This window comes from Oncorhynchus keta, chromosome 19, assembly GCF_023373465.1.
Source record: "Oncorhynchus keta strain PuntledgeMale-10-30-2019 chromosome 19, Oket_V2, whole genome shotgun sequence".
In the NCBI taxonomy this organism is placed as follows: Eukaryota; Metazoa; Chordata; class Actinopteri; order Salmoniformes; family Salmonidae; genus Oncorhynchus; species Oncorhynchus keta.
In genome coordinates this window covers 14246579-14261807 of record NC_068439.1, presented here as the reverse complement: position 1 = coordinate 14261807, position 15229 = coordinate 14246579, and the positions used below count along the sequence as shown (strand labels likewise).

Here is a 15229-nt window from a genome sequence, read left to right as displayed (position 1 = left end):
GGACAAACTCCCAGTTCTATAGGTACACATGGTAATTTATCCCAGCACAAACTCCCAGTCCTATTGATACACATGGTAATTTACCCCAGGACAAACTCCTGGTCCTATTGATACACATGGTAATTTATCCCTACATAAACTCCTAGTCCTATTGATACACATGGTAATTTACCCCAGGACAAACTCCCAGTCCTATTGATACACATGGTAATTTTCCCAGGACAAACTCCCAGTCCTATTGATACACATGGTAATTTACCCCAGGACAAACTCCCAGTCCTATTGATACACATGGTAATTTACCCCAGGACAAACTCCCAGTCCTATTGATACACATGGTAATTTACCCCAGGACAAACTCCCAGTCCTATTGATACACATGGTAATTTACCCCAGGACAAACTCCCAGTCCTATTGATACACATGGTAATTTACCCCAGGACAAACTCCCAGTCCTATTGATACACATGGTAATTTACCCCAGGACAAACTCCCAGTCCTATTGATACACATGGTAATTTACCCCAGGACAAACTCCCAGTCCTATTGATACACATGGTAATTTATCCCTACATAAACTCCCAGTCTTATTGATACACATGGTAATTTACCCCAGGACAAACTCCCAGTCCTATTGATACACATGGTAATTTACCCCAGGACAAACTCCCAGTCCTATTGATACACATGGTAATTTATCCCCACATAAACTCCCAGTCCTATTGATACACATGGTAATTTACCCCAGGACAAACTCCCAGTCCTATTGATACACATGGTAATTTACCCCAGGACAAACTCCCAGTCCTATTGATACACATGGTAATTTACCCCGGGACAAACTCGCAGTCCTATTGATACACATGGTAATTTACCCCGGGACAAACTCCCAGTCCTATTGATACACATGGTAATTTACCCCAGAACAAACTCCCAGTCCTGTTGATACACATGGTAATTTACCCCAGGACAAACTCCCAGTCCTATTGATACACATGGTAATTTACCCCAGGACAAACTCCCAGTCCTATTGATACACATGGTAATTTACCCCAGGACAAACTCCCAGTCCTATTGATACACATGGTAATTTACCCCAGGACAAACTCCCAGTCCTATTGATACACATGGTAATTTACCCCAGGACAAACTCCCAGTCCTATTGATACACATGGTAATTTACCCCAGAACAAACTCCCAGTCCTGTTGATACACATGGTAATTTACCCCAGGATAAACTCCCAGTCCTATTGATACACATGGTAATTTACCCCAGGACAAACTCCCAGTCCTATTGATACACATGGTAATTTACCCCAGGACAAACTCCCAGTCCTATTGATACACATGGTAATTTACCCCAGGACAAACTCCCAGTTCTATTGATACACATGGTAATTTACCCCAGGACAAACTCCCAGTCCTATTGATACACATGGTAATTTACCCCAGGACAAACTCCCAGTCCTATTGATACACATGGTAATTTATCCCTACATAAACTCCCAGTCCTATTGATACACATGGTAATTTACCCCAGGACAAACTCTCAGTCCTATTGATACACATGGTAATTTACCCCAGGACAAACTCCCAGTCCTATTGATACACATGGTAATTTACCCCAGGACAAACTCCCAGTCCTATTGATACACATGGTAATTTACCCCAGGACAAACTCCCAGTCCTATTGATACACATGGTAATTTACCCCAGGACAAACTCCCAGTCCTATTGATACACATTGTAATTTACCCCAGGACAAACTCCCAGTCCTATTGATACACATGGTAATTTACCCCAGGACAAACTCTCAGTCCTATTGATACACATGGTAATTTACCCCAGGACAAACTCCCAGTCCTATTGATACACATGGTAATTTACCCCAGGACAAACTCCCAGTCCTATTGATACACATGGTAATTTACCTCAGGACAAACTCCCAGTCCTATTGATACACGTGGTGATTTACCACAGAACAAACTCCCAGTCCTGTTGATACACATGGTGATTTACCCCAGGACAAACTCCCAGTCCTATTGATACACATGATAATTTACCCCAGGACAAACTCCCAGTCCTATTGATACACATGGTAATTTACCCCAGGACAAACTCCCAGTCCTATTGATACACATGGTAATTTACCCCAGGACAAACTCCCAGTCCTATTGATACACATGGTAATTTACCCCAGGGCAAACTCCCAGTCCTATTGATACACATGGTAATTTACCCCAGGGCAAACTCCCAGTCCTATTGATACACATGGTAATTTACACCAGGACAAACTCCCAGTCCTATTGATACACATGGTAAATTACTACGAAGCAGACCTGTTCCCAATAGGTTGAGGTCAGCTTGGGTTCTGCTGTTAACATTTTATTTTGTGGTTTAAAAAACAAATATGCAACAAATTGCATTGGAATCAATAAGGATATTAATCTGAAATTGTTTATTTCAATACAGTCTTTCCAGGTCCTCACCTGATTTCTAGCAGATTATCTATATTCACACATTGCTACTTCATGTCAATGAGGATGAAAAGGGAGATGACGTTACACATTTTTTTCATTTCGCAGTTGGTCTTATTCTGAGCAATTTACAGGGCACATCAAAAGATTGTTCACCTAGTCAGCTCAGGGATTGGAATCAGCAACCTTACTGGCCCAACGCTCTTAACCCTTAGGCTAACTGACACCATTTTTGTCCTTCATTTGGTTTCATAATAAAGTAAATAGTGTATGTCTATGGATGCCAGACAAACAGACATAAGTATCTAGTCTCATATTTGGGTATTTATTATGTTCCCCCTTCCAGCGACAATTCCACTATATGAGAAACATCCACTTCACAGAACAAAATGTATATTTACCCCCGGTATGGGTAAACCAATCATTTAAATTTTGACTGTGTGGAGTCTTTAAAGATGCTAAAACACGCTTTGAAAATGAAATGGTTTTGCTCCGCAGCGCCAGCGAATGAAACGTGCCAGCCTGCCAGCTTAGCCTGCAGGGAGTTCTACTGCAGAAGTAGTCAGAGCGCATTAGACAGAAACAATTGATCAAAACATACTAATTAATCTATGTGTTTTACATATATTCATTTCCTGAATCAAATATTGATGACAATAAACGCATTTCTTTTTCAAATGAGGAAGAGGCTATCAAATATTTCTGACACACACCTCATTAAGGGAAAGAAGCCGAGAGCGAGCATGAATTTTTTAAGGGGCAGGATGGATTCACAGTGTAACTGTTATAGCTACCTATAATTGTGCTCTGCATTATGCTAATGCTAAACACTGTGTGTTTATGACTGTATAAAATCAGGACCAAACCCAAACATAGGATCTGTTGGGATACTTAGAAAATGTATCCCTCCTTCCTCCCTTCAATTAAGTCATTGCTTCTAAGAGGACCAGAAATGTGGTGGAATGAAGGAATCCACTTAATATTTGACCTCAATGAAATATAAGTCAGGGGAAGCATTCATAAAGCCCTCGGAGTAAGTGTGCTGATATAAGAACAGTTTTGCGTTTTAGACCATAATGAGCTGTGTGTCTGAAATATTTGATAGCCTCTTCCTAATTTGAAAAGCAAACGCGTTTATTGTCATCAATATTTGATGCAGGAAATTAATATATAAAACACAGATTAAGTAGTATGTTTTGATCAATTGTTTCTGTCTTATGTGCTCTGAGAAACTTCTACATTATACAGTACATTCGGAAATGTTTAATATTTAAGTAAATAAGGTATTTCTGTTTCACTTTGTCATTATGGGGTATTGTGATATCATTATGGGGTATTGTGATGTCATTATGGGGTATTGTGATGTCATTATGGGGTATTGTGCATAGATTGATGACGAAAAAAAAGTATAATTTAATCAATTTTAGAATAAGGCTGTAATGTAAAAATGTAGAAAAAGTAAAGTGGTCTGAATACTTTCCGAATGATCTGTATACACACACACACACACACACACGCACGCACGCACACGCACGCACGCACACACACACACACAATGAGCAATATCCGGAATATAAATATGCATTATTTCACATATATATTCTGGATTCTGACATTTCTCTTTCTGATATTTCTTCATTTCTTTCTTGCCATTTTTTTGGTGTGTATTGTTTTGTATTGTTAGGTATCCTGCACTGTTGGAGCTAGAAACATAAGCATTCACTGCACCCGCAATAACATCTACTAAATATGTGTACACCACCAATCAAATTTGATTTGATTTAAACAGACAGGGGAAACTGATAATATATCAGTTCTGCTACTCTGAGACGATGAATACATAGCCCACAGCGCCTGATACAAGGAAGGATGGATGCATTTTAAACTATCGTATTGAAACAGGGCCCCTGCCTTGCTTAGCCACATTCTCATTATCCAACATGACACAGTGATCCATGACAGTAAAGGCTATATGGATACTCCTGACCTGCAAACCGATATTTAATTTCAGAATTCCTTCAAATTAGGTTAAGGTAAGGGTCAATTTTAAGTTTTGGTTAGTCGTTTTTCAGGTCTGTAGTGTCCTTATAGCCTCTCCCATATGTGGCACAACAAGGAGTAAAGCAACTGTTTTAATGAACCACAGGTAACTTCATGACAGTAATGGGATGCCATAAATTCCATGCTAGAATAAGCTACGTTTTAGGATTTCATTAGCCTACTGCGTCACGGATTGCAAAACCTGTAGAGGCCTATGGCCCACTATTATTGTAGGATACTATTATTCATACATCTAGTCTCGACTTGTATTAGCTCCGCCTCAGAGCAACGCGCGTTCCGCTTGTAGGTGGTCTTGGCTCGCAGTGAGTGCTGATACGATGACTCATTCTCCCGTCAGCGTCTGCCGGTGTCCCTCGCGCTTCACGTGGTGAGTCACCGGTCCGGAGGGCAAGGACACAAGTGACGAACATAACAACGAGCACAGGGAGAGCCCGGGAAATACCGGGAAAAGAGGAGTGGCTGCAAACGAGGTCAGAGAGTGACGTGGACTATCAAGCACAAGAACAGCACATAATAATGTCCAGAATGGAGCAAATGGAATGGCATCAAACACATGGAAACCATGTGTTTGATGTATTTCATACCATTCCATATAATTCGTCATTACGAGCCCGTTCTCACCAATTAAGGTGCCACCAAGCCATTATAGTTGGAAGTTGGAAGATAAATAATTGACAAGGTGAGGTGTGGCGGGCATGCCCTTGGTTGTTGCATTTTGACTACGAATAAAGCTATGACCTATGACATTTTTTAAGATGTTCAGGTATATCAAACAGTATCCTTTATCAGGAGGGCTAATTCATTATTAAAACAGGCATTTGTTCATGGATATTGAGCTGAGAGATCGCAAATGAAGTTGCGTCAGCCTTGGTAATTCATTATACAAACAGCAGAGGGCGGTTGGCCCTCATTGATATCAGAAAGTCCGAGCGGACGCCAGCTCCCGAAGACAGATGGCTTTGTAGTCACGTGGGTCGCGCGTCAGACAGGCTAATCAGAAAGTGACGGAAAAGCCAAAATATCACCTGTTAGGTTGTCATTCCCAACTTCAGGTAACTTCTACTTGAGGTTCAACCGCACTACCTAGCCTACCTCTTTAAATCATAAATTCATGTATAAACTCAAAACCCTAACCTTTCACAAACACATATTGTGGACAGAAAGACCCGCTAAAGGGAGTACACCATATTTGGCCAAGATGATGGCTGACCCTCGTCCAACCTGTAGATACTTAAAATGCAAATAAATAGGCTACTTGAGAGGAAGTGTTTGTGTTTGATGTGAAGCTTACTTATTAGTCCCATTGCTCCACAGGGAATATAGGTTGACAACTCTCCATAGCACTCCGTTCTGGGCAGTCTTCTCCAGGGGGCTCATTTATCAAAGACGACTGCGCCAGTTTTTGTGCAAAGGTTAGTATTTATCGTTGTTGACCTTGAAGGGAAAGTGTATCTACTATTCTAAGCTAGGATATTGATTGTTTTAAGATGGTAAAACTAAGGATCATGTAGATACTGGATTTAGAATTTTAGGACCCTTCAGGTATAACAGAAATAGTAAACAATTTGAAGAAACATTGAATTTGGCCTTACCGCTATGTGCCCATAGAATCGCATTGAATAACAGATTCATACATGGAAAAACAGAGTCCCCCAAAAAATCTAAAGGGATTTGGTTTTGAAGGTGTCTGTCCCCTCACATTGAGGATGTCAAGTTGAAGACAGACCTTGGTACTGCAGGCGTTGTTTCCAGAAAACTGGATCTCTGATTTTAGTGAATGGGGAAATAGCTATCTTCGTGCTTAATATTTGTGGATATTTGTTTTATACAATCATGGTACCAATAATTGCTTCTATTTCCCCAGATGTTTGTCCTTGAACCGATTACTTTATAAAGACAGTTTCGTGGGTTGACAGCCTGCAGTACCTCGGTTGACCTTCAAATTGAGATACTCCATCAGAGGGGGCAGCACTGAGCTAGCCTGCAGTACCTCGGTTGACCTTCACATTGAGATACTCCGTCAGAGGGGGCAGTACTGAGCTAGCCTGCAGTACCTCGGTTGACCTTCACATTGAGATACTCCGTCAGAGGGGGCAGCACTGAGCTAGGCTGCAGTACCTCGGTTGACCTTCACATTGAGATTACGTCAGAGGGGGCAGCACTGAGCTAGCCTGCAACGTCAGTTCTTATAGTAGCTCAAACTGTGCATGCAATGTTTCTCTCACGAACATGTACATGTTGTTTTGCTCTAGGATGCCAACAAGCTTCACAAGACTCGCCTGAAGATATCCCAGCACAAATTTAAAAAAATGAATGGAAGGATATATGGAAGTAGTTTAGTAAAAAGGGTTTAAATCACTAACAGAGGCTGCTGCCTACATAGACTCAAATCATTGGCTACTTTAATAAATGGATCACTACTTTAAATAATTCCACTTAAATGTTTACATATCTTACATTACTCATATGTATATACTGTATTTTATACCAACGATTGCATCTTGCCTATGCCATCGCTCATCCATATATTTATGTACATATTCTTATTCCACCCCTTTTGGAATTGTGTGTATTATGTAGTTGTGGAAGCCATGTGTATGTGACCAATAATACTATTTGATTTGAAATGTGTACAAACATTTGTTTCCGGATCTTAATTCTCTCAGACAGCCCATAGACTGCACAAAATATGGACTACTTGTTAGCCAACCCCTCACCTTACCCCTCCATATAGCAAGATGGCGACACGCTGAAATAAAACTTCCTGATTATCAAATGCGCCACTGAGCATTCTCATAGGAAGCAATAGGGTGATGTCATCGATGGCTTCGTCCATATTTTGTACAGTCTATGGTCTGCCCTATATCTGAAAGATCAGGAAACTATAAAAAAAAAAAACATGTACATATATTTTGGCCCTTAACTACTTCCATTCATTTTTTGGAACTGGTGCCGGGACACCTTCAGCCGACGCTTGTGGGTGTCCTAGAGCAAAACAACGTGTTAGAGACTCACCTTTCCATAAAGGGGTCATATTAGTGTAGCCCTAACTATCCGGACGTTCGACAGAATTTGTTGCGCATGCAAATCCTAGACTCTCCATGCGCGCCAGAATAAGACATTTACGCACAGTTGATAAAGGCCCCCAGCTGTTTACACCCCATGGTGGTTTTCCATACATTAGCCTGAAGCTCTGGGCCTCCCAAGTATTGGTTGAATGTCCTCTGTTCCTTTTGACTTGTGGGTAACATTCAAGTCATTTAGCACAAACACGCTTATCCAGAGCATTTAGGGTTAAGTGCTGTGCTCAAGGGCACAGACAGATTTTTCACCTAGTCAGCTCAGGGATTTGAACCAGCAACCTTTCGGTTATGGGCCCAATGCTCTTAACCACTTGGTTACCTGCCGCGCGTTCAGGATCACCTTGCCTGGTGATGAGATGTGATCCATATCAAAGAGATGATTGATACATTTGCCATGATAGCGTGACTCCTCAATTCCTCATGCCACAAAATGTTATGCAGGAATGGAAAAGATAAGTAGACAAAACAAAATATAGGTGGTCGTTTCAAATGCTCTAAAATGTGGAAAAGGTGAGGAAACATTATACAAGGTAAATCTTATTTCCATTTCTTTATTTCTTTTAAAACCAATAGGAATTGAGGATCTTCAAAATGGGTAAGATGATAAAAAGAAACTGACCATTTGCTTTCTTTTCCTTCAGAGTGAGACTAGGGATTAACGGTTGAGATCATTGTGTGTGTGTGTGTGTGTGCATGTGTGTGTGCATGCACAGTCATTGTAGGAAAGTCCTATTGGAAACCCAGTAAGCAGCCTTGGTGAATGGAAAAAAAGTACCTACAGTAAGACGAGCCAAGTGTCTTCCTGTGAAACTGGCTCTGTATGTGATGGTCATAAGGGGGTTCGGGGTCTTTTCCGAGGTGGGCTGAATATTGCACTCCCGCAAGATTGTATTTAATTATTTTTTTAAGAAAATGAAAACATGGCTCTAGAATAAAATGAGAAACAGAAAAGTATCCTTGCCCCCAACCCCAGACTGCCTTGCTAGTTACAGCCAGTGAATAAATACAGCAGACATATTTAAAACCCAGCCAACCCAGTAATTAAAAAGTGACATCAAGCAAGTGGGGTAGAGAGAAAAACATTACTGCATTTTCAGTGGAACTTTTCAGAGATTTTGTGTTGTACAAAAATACATCAATAGCCAAATGGACAGTAATTTGTCATTTTTCTTCTAATGTGCTGAAGGGTTTACAAACATTTAAAAAAAGGTACATAACCCTGGGCAAATCCATAATTCATATCATTCATAGAAAAATAAACAAATCGTCAATATTGATACCATTTTAACATTTGTAGATTTTGTTTGTTAAACTTCCATGTAGGTGTAAAATAAAGAGCTATCCCATGATTCAAAGCTGAAAATAAAAATGCTGAAAAAATTATGTGCCGTGTTATGACACTGGTAACTTTGAGGCGGGCCTATATCTGTGTGCATTGACCTTCTTGTTCATTGGTTCGGCTGGTTGGACCCCTAGATTTGCATTCATTCAAATGTAATCATTCGCTCGTTGATTAATTGATTCTGTGATCAATGTCTCAGTGGTAACAAATCACAATAATTACTGATAGTTCTCTCTCCCCTTGGTTGGAATAATGTTGTTCCCACTAGCTGCTGTATTCTTGATGAGACGCTGCACAGACACTTTACTGGACACAACAGTTGGGGCCGTTGGCATCCTTGAACCGCAGACGCATCTTGGGTCTGTATTTCTCCAGGTAAAGAAGCTGCTTGGAGTTGAACGCTCCACGTCTCTTCCTGAGGGGAGGGAGGAAAAACAACAAAGTGGTCTCATAATGTCACAAGAGACCATGCAGCGCATATGCAACAATATCCACACAAATCAATATGTGCCCTGGGCAAATTCTAACAAACTAATGAAGAGAATACATGTTCAACAGCACAGAAACATTGGTTAGGCTCCATGCCCTGTGTGGAACAGTGGTGGCTAATGGCACTTAAAATCAGAGGGACAGGCTCATAGTAACAGCTGGATTGGAACAGTATCTAACATGTGTTTGATATCATACAAGCCTCCCCCACCTCCCATACCAGCCTCCATTGGTGTGGAAGTTAGTGGTACTTACTGTCGTATGAACTGCACCGCATCCTCATACTTCATCCCAGTTTCAATCAGCGCTAAGGCCACCATGACTGGAGCTCTACAGCACAGACACAATATATATGTCAATAAATGAGCAAGCAACAAATACCAGCCAGCATCGGTGGTGATGTAGTGAAAAGCACGCTGTGTCATGGTTGTGTAGGTAGCAGTGTAGTGAAAAGCACGCTGTGTCATGGTTGTGTAGGTAGCAGTGTAGTGTAAAGCACGCTGTGTCATGGTTGTGTAGGTAGCAGTGTAGTGTAAAGCACGCTGTGTCATGGTTGTGTAGGTAGCAGTGTAGTGAAAAGCACGCTGTGTCATGGTTGTGTAGGTAGCAGTGTAGTGTAAAGCACGCTGTGTCATGGTTGTGTAGGTAGCAGTGTAGTGTAAAGCACGCTGTGTCATGGTTGTGTAGGTAGCAGTGTAGTGTAAAGGACGCTGTGTCATGGTTGTGTAGGTAGCAGTGTAGTGTAAAGCACGCTGTGTCATGGTTGTGTAGGTAGCAGTGTAGTGTAAAGCACGCTGTGTCATGGTTGTGTAGGTAGCAGTGTAGTGTAAAGCACGCTGTGTCATGGTTGTGTAGGTAGCAGTGTAGTGTAAAGCACGCTGTGTCATGGTTGTGTAGGTAGCAGTGTAGTGTAAAGCACGCTGTGTCATGGTTGTGTAGGTAGCAGTGTAGTGTAAAGCACGCTGTGTCATGGTTGTGTAGGTAGCAGTGTAGTGTAAAGCACGCTGTGTCATGGTTGTGTAGGTAGCAGTGTAGTGTAAAGCACGCTGTGTCATGGTTGTGTAGGTAGCAGTGTAGTGTAAAGCACGCTGTGTCATGGTTGTGTAGGTAGCAGTGTAGTGTAAAGCACGCTGTGTCATGGTTGTGTAGGTAGCAGTGTAGTGTAAAGCACGCTGTGTCATGGTTGTGTAGGTAGCAGTGTAGTGTAAAGCACGCTGTGTCATGGTTGTGTAGGTAGCAGTGTAGTGTAAAGCACGCTGTGTCATGGTTGTGTAGGTAGCAGTGTAGTGTAAAGCACGCTGTGTCATGGTTGTGTAGGTAGCAGTGTAGTGTAAAGCACGCTGTGTCATGGTTGTGTAGGTAGCAGTGTAGTGTAAAGCACGCTGTGTCATGGTTGTGTAGGTAGCAGTGTAGTGTAAAGCACGCTGTGTCATGGTTGTGTAGGTAGCAGTGTAGTGTAAAGCACGCTGTGTCATGGTTGTGTAGGTAGCAGTGTAGTGTAAAGCACGCTGTGTCATGGTTGTGTAGGTAGCAGTGTAGTGTAAAGCACGCTGTGTCATGGTTGTGTAGGTAGCAGTGTAGTGTAAAGCACGCTGTGTCATGGTTGTGTAGGTAGCAGTGTAGTGTAAAGCACGCTGTGTCATGGTTGTGTAGGTAGCAGTGTAGTGTAAAGCACGCTGTGTCATGGTTGTGTAGGTAGCAGTGTAGTGTAAAGCACGCTGTGTCATGGTTGTGTAGGTAGCAGTGTAGTGTAAAGCACGCTGTGTCATGGTTGTGTAGGTAGCAGTGTAGTGTAAAGCACGCTGTGTCATGGTTGTGTAGGTAGCAGTGTAGTGTAAAGCACGCTGTGTCATGGTTGTGTAGGTAGCAGTGTAGTGTAAAGCACGCTGTGTCATGGTTGTGTAGGTAGCAGTGTAGTGTAAAGCATGCTGTGTCATGGTTGTGTAGGTAGCAGTGTAGTGTAAAGCACGCTGTGTCATGGTTGTGTAGGTAGCAGTGTAGTGTAAAGCACGCTGTGTCATGGTTATGTAGGTAGCAGTGTAGTGTAAAGCACGCTGTGTCATGGTTGTGTAGGTAGCAGTGTAGTGTAAAGCACGCTGTGTCATGGTTATGTAGGTAGCAGTGTAGTGTAAAGCTGAGACACTGGCCTGGGAAACCCACAGGGGGTGGCCTGGGTTCACTGCAACCCCGCTGGGGCATCACATTCACACACAAAGTGTGATAAGTGTTACTGTAAGCAAACCTCTCAAGAAGAAAAAAAAATGCACCGCAACTTAAAAAATTCCCAGACAGACTGCCCGGAATGTCAAAACTCAAAGCTGACAGAGCATTCTTGTGTGGGTTTTCAGAGAGAAGGAGAGAAGAGGGAGAGGAGGGACAGTGATAGAGGGAATATGAGAACGAGCACCCTTTTGTGCATTCCAGGGTTTCCGTTAGGAAAATGTGGAGCTGGACAACGTGACTGGGAAGAATGGAGAAATGTGGACCTATAGTGCATACGGAAAGTATTCAGATGCCTTCCTTTCCCACAGCCTTTTCCTAAAATGGATTAAAGAGATTTTTTACAATCTACACACAATTCCCCATAATGACAAAGCGAAAACCGGTTTAGATTTAATATTTTGCAAATGTTTAAACTCAGCAAAAAAAAAAAAAAAAAAAAAAACGAACATCCTCTCACTGTCAACTGCGTTTATGTTCAACAAACTTAATGTGTAAATATTTGTATGAACATATGATTCAACAACTGAGACAAACTGAACAAGTTCCACAGACATGTGAATACATGGAATAAGGTGTCCCTGAACAAAGCGGGTGTCAAATCAAAAGTAACAGTCAGTATCTGGTGTGGCCACCAGCTGCATTAAGTACTACAGTGCTATCTATCTTCTCCTCTGACATTCCTGTCTTGCAGGAAATCACGCACAGAACGAGCAGTATGGCTGGTGACATTGTCATGCTGGAGGGTCATGTCAGGATGAGCCTGCAGGAAGGGTACCACATGAGGGAGGAGGATGTCTTCCCTGTAATGCACAGCGTTGAGACTATCTGCAATGACAACAAGCTCAGTCTGATGATGCTGTGACACACCGCCCCAGACCATGACGGACCCTCCACCTACAAATCGATCCCGCTCCAGAGTACAGGCCTCTGTGTAATGCTCATGCCTTCGACGATAAACACAAATCCAACAATCGCCCCTGGTGAGACAAAACCGCGACTCATCAGTGAAGAGCACTTTTTGCCAGTCCTGTCTGGTCGAGCGATGGTGGATTTGTGCCCATAGGCGACATTGTTGCCGGTGATGTCTGGTGAGGACCTGCCTTACAACAGGCCTACAAGCCCTCAGTCCAGCCTCTCACCGCCTATTGCGTACAGTCTGAGCACTGATGGAGGGATTGTGCGTTCCTGGTGTAACTCGGGCAGTTGTTCTTGCCATCCTGTACCTGTCCCACAGGTGTGATGTTCGGGTTTTCCGATCCTGTGCAGGTGTTGTTACACATAGTCTGCCACCGTGAGGACGATCAGCTATCCGTCCTGTCTCAGTGTAGTGATGACTTAGGCGTCTCACTGTACGGACATTGCAATTTCTTGCTCAGGTCACATTTGCAGTCCTCATGCCTCCTTGCAGCATACCCCAAAAAACGTTCACACAGATGAGCAGGGACCCTGGGCATCTTTCTTTTAGTATTTTTCATAGTCAGTATAAAGGCCTCTTTAGTGTCCTAAGTTTTCATAACTGTGACTCTAGGCTCGATAGGACGCTATCCGGACGTGAAAATACCTCCCTCTAGCCTAGAGGTTCATTGCCTACCGTCTGTAAGCTGTTAGTATCTTAACGACCGTTCCACAGGTTCATGGTTCATTGAACAAGCATGGGAAACAGTGTTTAAACCCTTTACAATGAAGATCTGTGAAGTTATTTGGACTTAAAAGAATTACCTTTGAAAGACAGGGTCCTGAAAAAGGGACGCTTCTTTTTTTGCTGAGATATATAGATATATATATAAATAAAATAATTCCCTTATTTACACAAGTATTTCAGACCCTTTGCTATGAGAATCGAAGTTGAGCTCAGGTGGATCCTGTTTCCATTGATCATCCTTGAGATGTTTCTAAAACTTGGGAGTCCACCTGTGGTAAATACAATTGATTGGACATGATTTTCAAAGGCACACACACGTCTATATAAGGTCCCACAGTTGACAGTGCATGCCAGAGCAAAAACCAAACAATGATGTCGAAGGAATTGTCTGTAGAGCTCTGAGACAGGATTGTGTCGAGGCACAGATCTGGGGAAGGGTACCAAAAAAGTCAACACAGTGGCCTCCATCATTCTTAAATGGAAGAAGTTTGGAACCACCAAGAATTTCTAGAGCTGGCCGCCCAGCCAAACTGAGCAATCGAGAGAAAAAGGCCTTGGTCAGGGAAGTGACAAGAACCCAATGGTCACTGACATACAACCATCTCTGCAGCACTCCACCAATTAGGCCTTTGTCGCCAGACAGAAGCCACATGACAGCCCGCTTGGTATTTGCCAAAATGCACCTAAAGGACTCTGACCATGAGAAACAAGATTCTCGGGTCTGATGAAACCAAGATTGAACTCTTTGGCCTGAATTCCTCCAGACATGACGCTTGGCAACCTGGCATGGTGGCGGTAGCATACTGTGTGGATGTTTTTCAGGAACTGGGAAAATAGTCAGGATCGAGGGAAAGGAACAGAGAAAAGTACAGAGATCCTTAACGATAACCTACTCCAGAGCGCTCAGGACCTCAGACTGGGGCGAAATGTCACCTTCCAACAGGACAACGACCCTAAGCACACAGCCAAGACGACGCATGAGTAGCTTTAGAACAAATCTCAATGTCCTTGAGTGGCCAAGCCAGTGCCCAGACTAACATCTCTGGAGAAACCTGAAAATAGCTGTGCAGCAACACTCCCAATCCAACCTGACAGAGCTTGAGGATCTGCAGAGAAGAATGGAAGAAACTCCCCAAATACAGATGTGCCAAGCTTGTAGCATCATACCCAAGAAGACTCAAGGCTGTAATCGCTGCCAAAGCTGCTTCAAAGTACAAGGTCTGATTACTTATATAAATGTGATCAGTTTTTTATTTTGCATAAATGAGAGAAAAAAAATCTTAGTGTTTTTGTTTATGGGGTAGTATTTATAGATTGACAAAAACAAACAATTGAATCCATTTTAGAATAAGGCTTTAACGTAACAAAATTAGTTAAGTCAATACTTTGGGTGCATAAAACCATTAGGGATTCTACCCACGTTGCGCAGAATGACAGAAATCACATTTTGATTATGGTAATTTAGCTAAACAGAACATGCAACTCCTGTAATGATCAGCCAATAAAACATCATTTTCAAACTAATTTGCGGGGAAACACCATTGTAAACAGAGCACCTGATGCAAGCAGTTCCATGTGTCAGATACATCTGTCAGAAACTTAGAGTGGTAATATAAACAGGCAACAACTACAATGGGTTGCTAATATGACTGAGATTGGGCCTTTGGCTTCTGAAAAATGAAAGTTGATATGAAAACCAATAGCAATTCATTTTTTGAGTTTGTATTTATTTTTATAGGGACAGTGCACATTAATCAACGTTTTAGTAAAAGTGCCAGTTTTAGCCAATCGGCTAATTTTCAACCACAGTCCCTGGGCAGGTTTTTAAAAACAATTACAATACAATCAATGAGCAGTGAGCAAGCGCAGAGCAACATGGGACATGTGCATGCAGACAGAGCAACATGGGACA

General features: G+C 42.3%; 1 protein-coding gene across 3 annotated transcripts in view; it reads right to left on the bottom strand.

Moving 5' to 3' along the window:
• Positions 1–8156: 8156 nt before the first annotated feature.
• The window catches only part of LOC118372966 (protein tyrosine phosphatase type IVA 2-like), a 50380-nt gene continuing 43307 nt past the window's right edge, over positions 8157–15229 (bottom strand). For all 3 annotated transcript variants that reach the window (XM_035759016.2, XM_035759015.2, XM_035759014.2), the window contains 2 exons: positions 9708–9782; positions 8157–9378 (listed from right to left, as the gene is read on the bottom strand). In XM_035759016.2, coding sequence (XP_035614909.1) covers positions 9267–9378; positions 9708–9782 — 187 coding nt within the window. In that variant the 3' untranslated portion in view covers positions 8157–9266. The remainder of the gene's footprint in view (positions 9379–9707; positions 9783–15229) is intronic.